Source organism: Triticum urartu, chromosome 3A, assembly GCF_056163025.1.
Source record: "Triticum urartu cultivar PI428250 chromosome 3A, HENAU_Tu73, whole genome shotgun sequence".
In the NCBI taxonomy this organism is placed as follows: domain Eukaryota; kingdom Viridiplantae; phylum Streptophyta; class Magnoliopsida; order Poales; family Poaceae; genus Triticum; species Triticum urartu.
Window position 1 is genome coordinate 489,873,010 of NC_141875.1, and position 13,646 is coordinate 489,886,655.

A 13,646-nucleotide genomic window follows, 5' to 3' on the forward strand; every position below is an offset into this window, starting at 1 on the left:
TGGCACTTATGAGGTAGGGCATCACCGTTACCTAGTCTAAACAACACTTCATAATTTTCCTTGATATAAATAGATTTTCTAATATGAAAAGTGAAATGAAACAAAGAGAATATGTTTTTTTTTTGCGAATAACAGAGAGAATATATTTTAGAACCAAGTCCATGTTTTCAATATTATCACACTGTATGTGTTTAGAACGATGCTGTACACACGACGTAGGCTGCATGATTTATGGACGATGTTGTTAATCTAGCCATCGGTGTAAGAAGGCACACGGTAGAACATCGTCCGATTATGCATCGTGCATGAATCGGCCAAGCACTGTGGTTCCGAAAGTAGTTTCGTAGTATGTTTTAAGGGCTTATTTGAATCAAGTGGATTTTGTATTGTTTTTGGTATTATTTCTAATTTGGTAGGATTTCAACCCTCATGAATTCTTTTTTTCCTGAAATTTACAGGTGTGAACAGGTAATAAATGTCCACGACCTGCCCTTTCCTCCTTGAAAGTTACAGTACTACTCTGGTAAAGGGTGAAAAAAGCGACTTTTACACGACCTCTCTCTTCCCCCCTCTCTGGCCAGCCGAAACATCACTCGAACCGCAATGGCGCCTCCCCGCGGCGGAGCTGCTGCGGCCGCTCCCGCCGCACTGGACCTGACCGGCGTGCACATTCTCGAAGCTTCCAGTGTCCCCCCGCTTCCCGAACGGTAACCACCACCCATCCTTGCTCTCGGTTCCTTGATCAAATCCTTCGTATCGAGGCTTTACGGGAGGGGATTTTTTTGGGGGTTTCTTGATTGATGCAGCGGCGGTAATGCGGTCCAAAGGAAGGAGGCTGTTGACCCGGATAAAGATAGGAAGAAGGAGAAGGCTGCGGCACCGAGGATCACCGGTTGGGGGCTCCGCGAGTACAGCAAAATAGGTCAGATTATGCGCCATGGTTAAAGCTCGAGTGTTTGCTAATTAACTAGCGTGATTCGTCGCGCATATATTGCTGGGGTATTTGTGGAACGTTTCTGGAAGGAACCAGTTTGGGCGATTTGATGCGGGGCTTGGTGTTCTTCATAGACGATGTGTGGGATTCCAATGCTTTCTTTGCTCTGGCTATTGCTGTAGCAGATTCCAATCTTGGTGTAGGTTCCATTTGTGGAGGGATTTTGTCGGAGAATATTGCTTTGTTTATCCCAACTGAATTGTAGAATGGCCAATCTAGGTTAGAAGGTGCAGGAGCTCTCTCAATCAATTGGTGTCTTCAAGTTGAGATTCAGTCCACAATTTGACTTGGTCAATGTGCTGTGCTTTGTGGAGTGATCTGCTGATGGGTGGGCCTGTTGGCAAGTGGCTCCGTGGTGGAGCGATATGAGTCGATTCAGGGCAACTCCAACGCGCGACCCCGAATGGTCCGTCCGCGTCCGTTTGGGGGTAAACGGACAGAACAGACGGCCCAACGCGTGGGAGCAAACGGACCAATGTCCGTTTTCAGTCCGCTTTCGACCCATTCACGGCCCAACTTTGGGCCGCGTTTGCAGCCAAACGGACGGGCGCGGACGGGCGGGGCACGTGCCGCCCTCCCCTTGGCCCACCCATCGGTGGCACAGCCGTCCCTTTTCTCTTCCCCTGCCCTCCCTCCGCCCTTCGCCCCCCGCCATCGCCGCCACCACCCCTGTTCCTGGCCGCGTTGCCTTCCACCAAGGCCGTCCGAACCACAACCACGCCATGCCATAGCTGTCCCACACCTGCCTTCCGGAAAGCTTTTTGCCAGCGTTTGTGGTTCCTCGTTGCCGGTGTGAGAGAAGCTACGTCCATCGGCGTCGCCCGTCGACCCCAACAACTTCCGGCAGGTCGTGCATTGCGGCAGAGCGCCCACCACCACCATCGACCCCAAACATTGCTTTGCTGCCTGCGAGGGGAGCATGACGTGCACTTTCCGACCACGTCTCCACCACGACCGCAAGGCGTTCGACGCTTTGCTCACAAGGTACAATGGATAGTGGGGTTTATTATTTCTTTCACAACTTCATTTGCTCATCGGATGATCCGTCCTCGGATGATGAAGAGCTTGTGGTGGCTACATTGGCCGTCCATGACCACATTAGTAGGAAGCGGCCTCGGTTCAGGGGATCAATCCCTGGCCATGCTCCGTCCTTGAACCGCAATAGGGAGAAAGGCCACACCCTTCTCTATGCCGATTACTTTGAGAATGCCGCACTCTTCAAACCACATCAATTTCATCGCCGATTCGAATGAGGAGACATGTGTTCAATCGTATTCGGGGGGGAGTGGTAGGATATGACCCATACTTTGAGTGCAAAGAGGATGTCCTTGGCTTCTCTTCTTACCAGAAATGCACCGCGGCTATCCGCATGGTTGCATATGGAATCACTGGTCATCTCGTGGATGAGTATGTGCGTATGAGTGAGTCCATATGTCTCCTCTCAATGTATAGTTTGTGCAAGGCCGTGGTGGCAGTGTTCGGCCCTGAGTACACGAGAGCCAACTACCGCTGATACGGAGAGGTTGTTGGCGATCAATGCCGATAGGGGCTTTCCGGGCACATGCTTGGTAGTATAGATTGTATGCACTGGAAGTGGAAGAACTGTCCATTTGCTTGGCAGGGGCATTACAAGGGGCATGTGAAAGATGCCACTGTCATACTTGAAGCGGTGTCTTCACAAGATCTGTGGATATGGCATTCTTTCTTCGGCATGGCTGGTTCTCACAATGATATCAACGTGCTTCAGCGTTCTCCAGTGTTTGCAAGGCTTGCAGAAGGCCATTCCCCAGAGTTCAACTTGAGATCAATGGCCACCATTACAACAAGGGATATTACCTAGTTGATGGTATCTATCCTCAGTGGTCAACTCTTGTGAAGACCATATCCAATCCGCAAGGAGAGAAGAGACAAAGATTTTCCCAAATGCAGGAGAGTGCTAGGAAGGATGTGGAGTGTGCTTTTATGCTTCAATCTTGATGGGGTATCGTTCGAAACCCTGCATTAACATGGAGCACTCAGAAGCTTTGGGAGGTGATGACTGCTTGTGTGATCATGCACAACATGATCGTGGAGGATGAGCGTGGTGATAGCATCTACGACCAAGGGTTCGATTTCGAGGGTGAAAATGTTGAGCCTGAGCAGTTACCTCCTGCAACTTTTCAACAGTTTGTCCAATTTCATCGTGAAATGCGTGATTGGAAGACTCATGTGCAGCTTGAGGTTGACTTTGTTGAGCACATGTGGACTCATATTGGCAACCAGTAGATCTATTGGTTTATTTTTTTTCATGCAAACAAATTTTGATTGGGTTGTAAGACTATTGATATTGTTTTTATTTCAATTGGGTTGTAAAACTATTTCGGATGTGGAACTATTTGCTTTGTTTGATTTGAACTATTTGCTATGGTTGATTTTAGTATAAATGGCCTCTGGCGGACGAGATGCGGCCGAAATGCGGCCGCGCGTTGGGCGCACCGCCGGCGCATCCACAAATCCGGGCGGACGCCGCCCCATTGCCACCCCAAACGGACAAAAAGCGGACAAAACGGATCCGTTTGGGGTCGTACATTGGAGTTGCCCTCAGAGCAACAATTTCGAGAGCCCACAACAATCCAGAGTTTGTTTTGCTCCTTTCCCCATTAGTCAGCCGGTGTTGACCATGCCTTGCGTGCCTCGGCCCAGGTGAAGTCAATCGTACCATGTGTTCCCACCGCGTTGCGGCTCTAGGGGCACGAGATTCTTTTACTGTTGCGCTGGCTGTATGGACAAGGAAAAGACAGCGCGGAGGCGGAGAGGGGAAAGTCAAAGGCGGTTGTGTGCAGAGCTTGAGGAGATCTCAGCCGCTGGAAGTAGGCGGCTTGAGGGGAGTACAACGTCTTCTCCGGTTGGGCGGTCGGCGGCTGCGAGCACGCGTCTAGGAGCGGCAGCTTTGCCTGCCGGTCATTCAGCGGCTGCAAGCAGGCGGCTGGATGTTTGGCTGTTGCAACCCTGCCAGCTAGGAGCGATCTTTCCTGGCAGTTGACGAAAAAGGTCCCCTCTTTGTATTATAAAACAACCACCACATCACAGGTTCATACAAGTCAAAACAAAGAGCAAAAAAGAGAGAAAAGAGAAGAAACACAAACAACAAGGATACATGATAGCAAAGGAGCCACTAACAAGCACCGAATGCACCAAGCGCAAGCTTGAGCATCGAGGCGCTTGGCGAACAAGAGCGAGCACACGATGCGACTAAGACAAGGTAGTGAACCGCTGCAGGAGGATTGCCATGCTCCGTCAACTCCCTAGAGGCCAGCCATTGTTGGTCCGCCATCCTCCTCTACCTTCGAAGAAGGCCCCCTTTAGTCCTGGATCGGAGGACACTGCGTCGTCGACAGGCAGAGTCGCTCACCCCTGAGCTCGCATGACCAGGACCATCTGGTTGCCGGGAAGAGGACAACAAGCATGGCCACCGCACCACGCAGCGGCACACCCCAACATCGCCACCGCCGTTCGCAGGCATCAACTCGGCATCAACTTCAACTGCAAGCAGCTGAGCGGGAACACCAATGAAAATATCCGACATACCACATCCCGTGCTGAAGCCTCGACCACCACTCCGCTGTCCCAAGGTGGTGCCTTCAAGAAGAAAACGACACCAGAGCGCCGTCACCACCCAATCCGGAGATTTTGGACTTCCACCTGGGACAGGAAGGAGAGGGTGAGGGTAGGATCGCGATGCCGCCCTCAAGAAGGAGAACGACGGCGGGGCGCCTCTTGCATCGTGGCCGCAGCAACCAGCCAAGGGTTTCCCCCAATCCATCCCTACCAGATCCTCAGCCCCACCAACCGCTAGAGGAGGCCGCCAGCGCCGGCCGGCGAGGCAAGAAGCTCAAGGGAGGGCCTCCGTCTTCGGATCCGCTCCAAGGGCAAACGGGGAAGCCCCGGGAGCCAGCCCATGCCCCCCGCGCACGCCGAAGGGGGGCCCACGTGATTCTCGACTGTGGTTGCCGCCACAACTCTGGGGCAGAACACGCCGGGGGCACCACAGAGCCCATCCCGCCAGCACCAGCCGCCGCCGCACCCTTTGCTAGCGCCGCGCCGCCGCCCGACCACACCGACCCGCGTCAGCTATCATCGAGCGGGGGAAGAGAGGCCTCGCCGCCGCCGCTGCTGACCGGGCTTCGCCCGTCAACGCGACTGGCGCCGGCAAGGGGAGAGGTGGGGAGGAGGAGGGGCCCTAAGGCCGGCGGCTAGGGTTTCCCCTCGGCGTCGCTCGCGGGAGCAACCGGGAGGGGGAGGGCGAGGGTTCCCAGGCTGGGCGTTCGGTGGTTGAGACCTCAATTGTCTGATTTTTGGTTGTTGTGGTGTATTCTGTTGTGCTGTTGTGTGGTAATGATCAGCTGTAGTTCTTCCACAGTATTATGCTGGAGTATTGTTGCCATCAATACTATCACAGTAGGGGGCTGCCAAACCATTTTACAAGTAGTGAATGTTTATCTGAGCAGACCAAGGTTGATGTATGTCTGTGCACCGACTTAGATAGGTTGTTCCTGCGTATACGTATGAGGATGTCGAAGTCCATCTGCAGAAGCGGCACAACAAAGCACGTCAGATTGGAAGAAAACGTTGGTGGTTAGCTTGATGCCATGTTGGGATTTAGAGTATGGTAGGTGACATTACAAATGATGTATCAGTATATAGCAAAGCTCATTGCTCATTGCGGTTACTTTTTGGTGTACACTGGTTCTAGGTCAGAAGAAGTTGCGTTGATAGAAATTTCGTGAGGTCATAGATGTGCAATAGAGGGGTTATACCCTTGTACTAGATGTTTCACTGTAACCTTTTTGATGCGAGATGTTTTTCTGTCATGAGTGTAAACTTGAATTGCTAACACACTGGTACTTTGACCTGATGAGCATTTGACATGATTTTGCAGTTTGTGAGAAAGTTGAAGCCAAAGGAAGAACAACATACAATGAGGTATTCTCCAAAGCTCAAACGCGTGTATCCTTCATTGATTGGCCATGATAAATCACTCCCGAATGCCATGTTTAAATATCAATGGAGTTTTGCTGTAATTTTGGATGGCTTTATCTAACCTGTAACTGTGCAGTCTGCTTGTGAAGCACGAAGAGCATCCTGAATGCCAATGCAAAATAATTATCCTGCCATTTAAATGCTGAAAGGCATAAAAATCAATACTTGTATTACATTGCTGCCATGCCATTTTTGCTGATACATAACACGCCTTTCAAAGATATATGCTTGGGAACTGATTTACTTTCTCCCCGCTTGAGTCATTAACTACCTCAACCAGCTACTTTCTATTACAGGTTGCAGACGAAATTTATTCAGAGCTGAAGTCCATGGCACATATTGGTCAAGGGGTTTGTTCCTATTATTTGTATAATGTGGACTTCTCTGTTCCCTTTTCGCATATACTTTAAAAAAAGTTGAATTAAGAAGCATGGCTCCCAATTTCGTTTAGCATGGAACTGATACAGAGTGTCGGCCCGCCAAATGTCATGGTTCCAGGAAGCTTATTACAAACATCCACACGTTTTAGAACCTCTAACCAGCACCGCCACCTTACTGTCTTTGCAACTATAACGTTGGAACACAACAACCTAGCAGAAAACTGGGCGATTAAGTTACAGCAAACACTACAACGCTGAAACCAAAGCTAAATGTCAACATCACACCGAGAACTTTCAAGTCCATTTCTCATCAAACTGCAAAAAACAAAATCATATATTTATTTGTTTTTTGCGGGAGAAACAAAATCATATCTGTAATTGTGCAAAACTTATGTGCTAAAAGAAAACAAATTTATCTTTGTAGTTTGATGAGAAGAATATTAGGCGGAGAGTGTATGATGCTTTCAACGTTCTCATTGCACTTCGTGTTATTGCAAAAGAAAAAAAGGAGATACGGTGGATGGGCCTTTCAAATTACAGATATGAAAAAATAAAGAAGCTTGAGGTCAGTTTTTGTGCTTACTTTGCAGGTTAGATGCACAGCAATCCATTCCTGTATGATTATGAGTTGATTGCTACCATCTTTTTTATAGGAAGTTCGTAAAGAACTCGTCAACAAGATTAGGAACAAGAAGGCACTCCTCCAGGAAATTGAAAAACAGGTAAGTTGCTTACAATGTGCAGCAACTTTTCTTTGGTTTTGTTGTCTCTTACTACTACCTCCGTCCCAAAATATAAGATGTTTTTGCAGTTAAAATTGAACTGCAAAAATATCTTATATTTTGGGACAGAGGTAGTATTGTATATATATACCGGTGTATTTGATATCTCCTGATGATTCTTTCTTGTTCATTTAAAGTTTGATGATCTCCAAAACATCAAGTTACGTAACCAAACACTGGAAAGCTCAGCAGAGAATGTTAATGGCATCCGCCTTCCATTCGTATTGGTCAAGGTATTTTTTTTCTTGCGCTGCAACTGTCAGAGATGCTTAACCCAGCCAGTTGCAACTAAGCTGTAACATATAGCTGTATTTAGATCACCCTTGTACTCAACTTGCACTCTGGCATTCCCATGTTTATAATTGCTGACCTAACGTAGCATAGCAACGTAGATTAGAACAAACAGTACCAATGGCGCTACTATAAATTGTATGGTATTCCTACGCGGTGCTAGGAATGTCTTTCCCTCAGATATGTAGTTACATAAAACACTGGCATATAGAAAGATCACGAGCAAAAAGATACGTGCAAGTGTATTTAATGCCATTTTTTCTTTAAGCAGACATCTAGGAAAGCAAGGGTGGAAATTGAGATTTCAGATGACTCAAAGTTTGCCCATTTCGAGTTCAATGGGTATGTATCTTTTTTTTTACATACTTCTCTTCATATTAGCAGTTTGAGCTCCTAACCAGATGTCCGCAACTCTCTTTTCAGTGCACCATTCACATTGCATGATGATCTCTCAATCCTTGAGGGGGTAAGGCGTAACAGCATAGGAAGAGCTGGCCGCGCCACCCTTCACTAGAGACTCAAGAATATTACAAATGAATTAAAAGTGTTAGAACTGGCACAGCCGGATTCTTTTGCACAGCTATGTATAGCTATATATCCTCATGAAAACTTGACCTAGTTTATAGGACAGTCTCTCAGGCTTGAGAAGATTTTAACCTGCAAATTTTGTCTCCTTTTTGTGCCTAGCAGGTTATTAGGTCTAAGATAGATGATTCATATATGTGCTGCTATGAAAACATTGATAGCAGCTTCGGTGCACAAGCTTCGTTGATTATCATTCATGATCTGTTTGTCCTAGTGCCCCCCCCCCCCCCCCCCCCCCCCCCCCCGGCAAGTCATCTAACTTTCTAACAACAGTTAATGCATTAATGCATGGATGAGTGATGCTCGGTGCACACTCCAGTGCCGCATCCCTGATCAGTGTCATGAAGGTGAAGGTATGCAAATTGCTCGACCTTGCCTGTGTAATCAGGTAGTAAATCAGTAGCAAGATTATCGATACTTCTTCCTTCTAAGCTCACCTGACATAATGCTGAGAGCTGAAAGAAATGTCCCTTCAAGCTGCATTTGCTACTTGGTACTCCCTCCGTTCTGAATTACTTGTCTTAGATTTGTCTAGATACGGAGGTATCTAGCACTAAAATGAGTCTAGATACATCCGTATCTAGACAAATCCAAGACAAGTAATTCGGAACGGAGGGAGTAGGTGATAAATTTCGTCTGTGATTTAGAAATTGCTAATACAGAGTTCGGAACATATAGTCACCATAAACATCTGGATCATTGGGTTTTGAATGGGCTCCCTCCCCCTTGAGATTAGACAGCGGCGAGCTCGAGCCGAGGATGACGTCAGCCGAGGACGCCATGACGTCGCCGCCAGTGGAGGAAGAACCTTGACGGGTTTGGGGATTAGGTTTTAAGCTTGAGAAGATAAACCAAAGTTGTGGGATGTCAATCCAGCGGCGCAGAAGTTTCCAAGAATCCGACGGCGAAGTTCTTTTAGAGCATCGGCCTTGATGAACAAATCTGCGCCCCTATATGTCTGCAGACATGAGCCGGCCGGCCCTCATTTGTCTGTGTCCGCAGTTTTGAACCATCAATTCCATGCAACGTGGATTCGGCCTTCGTACAAAGATCGAAAAGAGAACTATACTCGATAGAGAACCAAACTTCCTACTCCTAGTTCAAGGAGATGTCGATGCCCGCCTTGCCGGAGCTGCGGGCCTCGTGGTCATTGACGGTGGGGCGAATCTTCGGCATCTCCTCCTCCCCATTGTTGTCCGCTAAGATCCGCTCCCATCTCATGTCGCGGAGGTGGATAAGCCACCTCCCGCTCGGACTGGAGCGAGTCAAGGATGGCCTGGTTTTCGGCCACGAGGCCTGAATCGGTGACAAGCGTAGCGAAGGCAGCACCCGCTTGCTCTGCCTCCAACTGTGCCTCCGCCGCGAGGTGCTCCGCCTCCACCACATCGGCTTGGGCGAGGTAGAAGCTCTTAGGCACCTGAACGCATGTTGACTAATGATAAATCATCGCCAGGTCAGTGTTCGAGACGCTAGGAGGACAAATGCAAACCTGTGAACCTCGAGATATGTTAGCAGTTAGCACGACCAAGCCAAGAGCGTTTAAATCACTGAATAGAGTGGGTCAAAGATATCATGCTACCTAGCACAGTAATAATGCAAATATCATGTTTGATATGATGTGTTTGTATTATTACTGTTACTCTTACTAGTATCATCTACTACTACCACGACTATTACTGCTACTAATACTTTTCAAACGAGGTCGCGTTGACATAAACAGTATTGAACCAGTCTTAGGTGGCTCCAGTTAAGAGAAATGTCATCTCTTTTTTCAAGAAAAAACAAAGGACCTTTGCGGTTCATTGCATTGAAAAGATAGGGGTACGGTTACAATCCTCCTAGGAGGTGGGTTTTACAGAACCAACAGTCTATGTCATCTCTTGATAATCAATCTTGTGCGAATGTTTAAAACAGAGGAGGGTCAGGTAGGAACAATCTAAAATATACTGTGTCTAATACAAGTTCACTAGGGTCATGTCTGTAAAGATATGAAAATGGTACCAAACCAAGGGAATCTTAAAACCATCTCATAAGAAAGCTTCGTAGTAACAGGCCTAGAGCAATACATCGCTCAGGAAGGATTATACTGTATGTCTTTTGGAGGGTCGTATTTTCTGATTGGAGTACAAAAGAAAACAGATGTGAGAGATGCATATCCATTTCACAATGGAAGAAGGTAATGAGAGAAAGTATATATACTGAACATACTATCTCTAGCCGAAGATATCTGCATACACCATACAAGAGGTATATTCAGTTTGAAGTTTTACAACAGAGGGAATGTAAGACAAGCAATGGCCCAATTCTGTGCCAGAGCATAGCAAGCACATAAACACAGTAGCCAGTACCAGAACACTTGCCATGGGGAAGACCTGGCAGTCTATTGAGCTCGTTCAATAACATATGCTGCCCAAAATTGGCAAGATGTGATGAAAGAAAAACTGCTGCAATTTACGATGATGACTCCCCCAGAAACTAGGCAGCTGCAGCAGGTTCAGCATTCGGAACATACCAACCACGGATTATCTCAATGGCCTTCTTCCTCCTTGCAAGCCTGGACTTGCGATGATCTCCAGTATTCCTGTGCATGGCGCCAACCTTCACTGTCTTGTCGATGGCTTTGTATGCCTCGGAGATCATTTTCTCTATTTCAATGATTTCTTCAGGTTGGGCATCGGCTTTCTTCCTAAGCTTTTCAAGGGCTCTGAAAACCTAATAAAAGAGTAAACGCTTAGGGCATTTGGTCTCAATATAAAAGAAAACTTCTGGGATTGATTGCTAAATTAAAAAAACTGAATGTTTTGTACAGATGAAACCATCTTCATACCAATAACCAGTACTCCCTCCGTCTGGAATTAGTTGACACTCAAATGGATGTATCTAGGCGTATTTCAGTGCTAGATACATCCGTTTGAGTGTCAACTAATTCAGGACGGAGCTTATATGACATTTGATTTACTAAAATAACACATAACACCTATTATTCAGATGAAGTACGTCACGGAAACTAAATTTGATGGTTTGTTACTTCTGTCCCCTTCTTCGGATGTTTTGTGGGCAATATTCCGATAATAAATCCACTTGCAATATCCAATTAATCACTCGCCTTGTACAATCAAATTTAATCCGTTTGTAGGTTAATACTACATCAAATCCATCTACATTGACAATAAGGCATGTCAGAATGACAGAATGCAACTCAAAAATGTATTTCAAGTGGAGAAACCAACACACATTTTACAAATTCTTAAAATCGGTTAATTTGCAGTATAGAGTCTACTCCCCTCCCATGAAAATTCCCCCATACACAGCAACACGTGCTTATCTCAATTCTCAAAGCACCGATTCCCCATTTTCACCAAGCAGTGCAAATTAAGTATTTTAGTGGCAAAACTTGAAGGATGGAGAAAGGGATAGGCCCGTCGTTAGGCATTGTATACCTTCTTCATCCGGGTGCGCATCTCGGCCTTGCGGGCATGGTTGCGGATGCGGTGTCTGTCATTCTGACGCTCCCTCTTCTTCACCGAGTCTGGCTGTCTTCCAGTCTTGGGCGGCTCGGCGGCGCACACCACCTGGAGCCCCCTCCTCCTCAACCTTCCCGTCGACGCCGAGGCTCCAAACCCACCTGACGAAAGGCATTCTCGGACACTGATGAATAAACATAATTTTCTTGAGGAAACTCGAGCGGGAGAAGGGAAGTGCGGTACCGATGGGGAAGGCGGCGTAGGAGGTCGACAGGCGGGCCTGTGGGGCGACGGCGCGGAGGGAGAGGGAGGCGGGTGCCCGGGAAGGGGAGGGGAGGGAGGCCGAGAGGGAAGAGAGGGAGAGGAGCGGGGAGGTGGCGGTGGCCATGGCTGGAGACCAGGATGGGAGGAGTCCGAGCTGCAGCCCCGTCCTGTGTCAGTGCCGATGATGTTATCCTATCCGGGGAAGTAGTAGGTTGCTCCGGCTGTGGGGCTGAAGGCGGGAAACCGATTTACGCCTACTTTGCACTAAGACGGGACTGGGACTGAAGTTAATAATGTCTTCCACATGGGTGTCTTCAAGCCCACCCCAAACCGGACATTGTACTCATTCGTGAATCCGGTCCACAGACAGTGATACAGAAGTAGGTCATCCAACCATGTCCTCTAAATATTGACCTCTCTTTTTAAGAGCCCGCAAACTCAAACAATAGCATCTCAAATCTTCATGAGTGGAAATATTTAAATATTTAATCCAATTAAGTTTTCAAATTAAATTGAATTCAACTTTTATATGTTCTAGTTGTCCCCTTTAGCCGCCTATAGATGCTCAATCAAATCTTTCTTGAACTGCTTATAAATTGCTCGATGCCGAATTTGTTGATGCATCTGAACAAACTCATCAAACATAACCGGATTCTCATGTGAAAGTTGGATAGGATCACCCATGTTCTCAAATTTCAGACCTCCGGCAACATCTGCGCCCTCATCCTTGATACGTCTCCAACGTATCTATAATTTATGAAGTATTCATGCCAATATATTATCATTCTTGGATGCTTACAATCATTTTATAGCAACTTTATATCTTTTTTTGGGACTAACCTATTGACCTAGTGCGCAGTGCCAGTTGCTGTTTTTTGCTTGTTTTTTACATCGCAAAAAATCAATATCAAACGGGCCAGAGCTACACCTGGGGGTGCCCCAAGGGAGGCACAACCCACCAGGGCGCGCTAGGGCCCCCTGGCGCGCCTAGGTGGGTTGTGCCCACCTCGGTGGCCTCCCGCCCCCCTCTTTGCACTTTAAATTTCCAAATATTCCGAAACCCTTCGGGATTAACCTAGATCAGAAGTTCCGCCGCTGCAGGGCTCCGTAGCCACTGAAAACCAATCTAGACCCGTTCCAGCACCCTGCCGGAGGGGGGAATCATCTCCGGTGGCCATCTTCATCATCCCGGCGACCACCACGATGAGGAGGGAGTAGTCCTTCCTCGGGGCTGAGGGTTTGTACCAGTAGCTATGTGATTAATCTCTCTCTCTCTCTCGTGATCTATATCATGGGCTTTGTTAATATAGTCGGATCATATGATGTTTCTCCCCTCTATACCCTTGTTGTGATGAATTGAATCTTTACCCTTTGAAGTTTTGTCATGTCAGATTGAATGTTCAGATTTGAGAACACATGATGTATGTCTTGCGGTGTGAATACTTGAGGTGACAATTGGGGTATCTTATTGATTCACTTGATATATGTTATGGCATTCAACTCGCGGATTCCCATGGTGATATTGGGGTAATCTATGCATAGGGGTTGATCCACGTTTTTATTATCTTTTCTCCGATGGAAACTTTGGGGTCTCTTTATAGTTCCTTGTGTGGGTTGAGTATTATGAATATGAATATGCTGTGTTATTCTAGTACGAACTCTTGAATAGATCGAACGGAAAGAATAGCTTTGAGGGGGTTTCGTACCCTACAAACAATTCCTATCTTTTGTTATCCTCTAATAGGAACTTGGGAGTGATTCTTTATTGCACTTTGAGGGATAATCATATGATCCAACTATGTTAGCACTGTTGGGAGATTGCACTAGTGAAAGTACGGACCCTAGGCCTTGTTTTTAAGCATTGCAA

General features: G+C 47.1%; 2 protein-coding genes across 2 annotated transcripts; one reads left to right on the forward strand and one right to left on the reverse strand.

The window, feature by feature from the left end:
- Window positions 1–518: 518 nt before the first annotated feature.
- On the forward strand, window positions 519–8,264 carry LOC125544562 (transcription factor-like protein DPB). The gene is made up of 9 exons (XM_048708292.2): window positions 519–707; window positions 807–922; window positions 5,913–5,956; window positions 6,310–6,363; window positions 6,818–6,958; window positions 7,047–7,115; window positions 7,313–7,408; window positions 7,738–7,808; window positions 7,890–8,264. The coding sequence occupies exons 1-9, from the start codon at window positions 604–606 to the stop codon at window positions 7,978–7,980; spliced, it is 786 nt and encodes a 261-aa protein (XP_048564249.2). The 5' UTR covers window positions 519–603; the 3' UTR covers window positions 7,981–8,264.
- Window positions 8,265–10,231: 1,967 nt separating this feature from the next.
- Window positions 10,232–11,967, reverse strand: PRPS20 (chloroplast 30S ribosomal protein S20). The gene is made up of 3 exons (XM_048708293.2): window positions 11,759–11,967; window positions 11,492–11,676; window positions 10,232–10,763 (listed from the first exon to the last, which is right to left on the reverse strand). Exons 1-3 carry the CDS (start codon window positions 11,901–11,903, stop codon window positions 10,527–10,529), a joined length of 567 nt encoding a protein of 188 aa, XP_048564250.2. The 5' UTR covers window positions 11,904–11,967; the 3' UTR covers window positions 10,232–10,526.
- Between the last annotated feature and the right edge of the window lie 1,679 nt (window positions 11,968–13,646).

What these genes read in the sequence shown, in the direction of transcription:
- LOC125544562 (XM_048708292.2), top strand. Translation starts at nt 604, where the DNA reads ATGGCGCCTCCCCGCGGCGGAGCTGCTGCGGCCGCTCCCGCCGCACTG. An exon ending in GAAGAACAACATACAATGAG is followed by an intron (nt 5,957 to 6,309) that starts GTATTCTCCAAA and finishes TTTCTATTACAG; the next exon opens with GTTGCAGACGAAATTTATTC. An exon ending in TTCCATTCGTATTGGTCAAG is followed by an intron (nt 7,409 to 7,737) that starts GTATTTTTTTTC and finishes TTCTTTAAGCAG; the next exon opens with ACATCTAGGAAAGCAAGGGT.
- PRPS20 (XM_048708293.2), bottom strand. Translation starts at nt 11,903, where the DNA reads ATGGCCACCGCCACCTCCCCGCTCCTCTCCCTCTCTTCCCTCTCGGCC. An exon ending in CTACGCCGCCTTCCCCATCG is followed by an intron (nt 11,677 to 11,758) that starts GTACCGCACTTC and finishes GCCTTTCGTCAG; the next exon opens with GTGGGTTTGGAGCCTCGGCG. An exon ending in TGCGCACCCGGATGAAGAAG is followed by an intron (nt 10,764 to 11,491) that starts GTATACAATGCC and finishes CTCTTTTATTAG; the next exon opens with GTTTTCAGAGCCCTTGAAAA.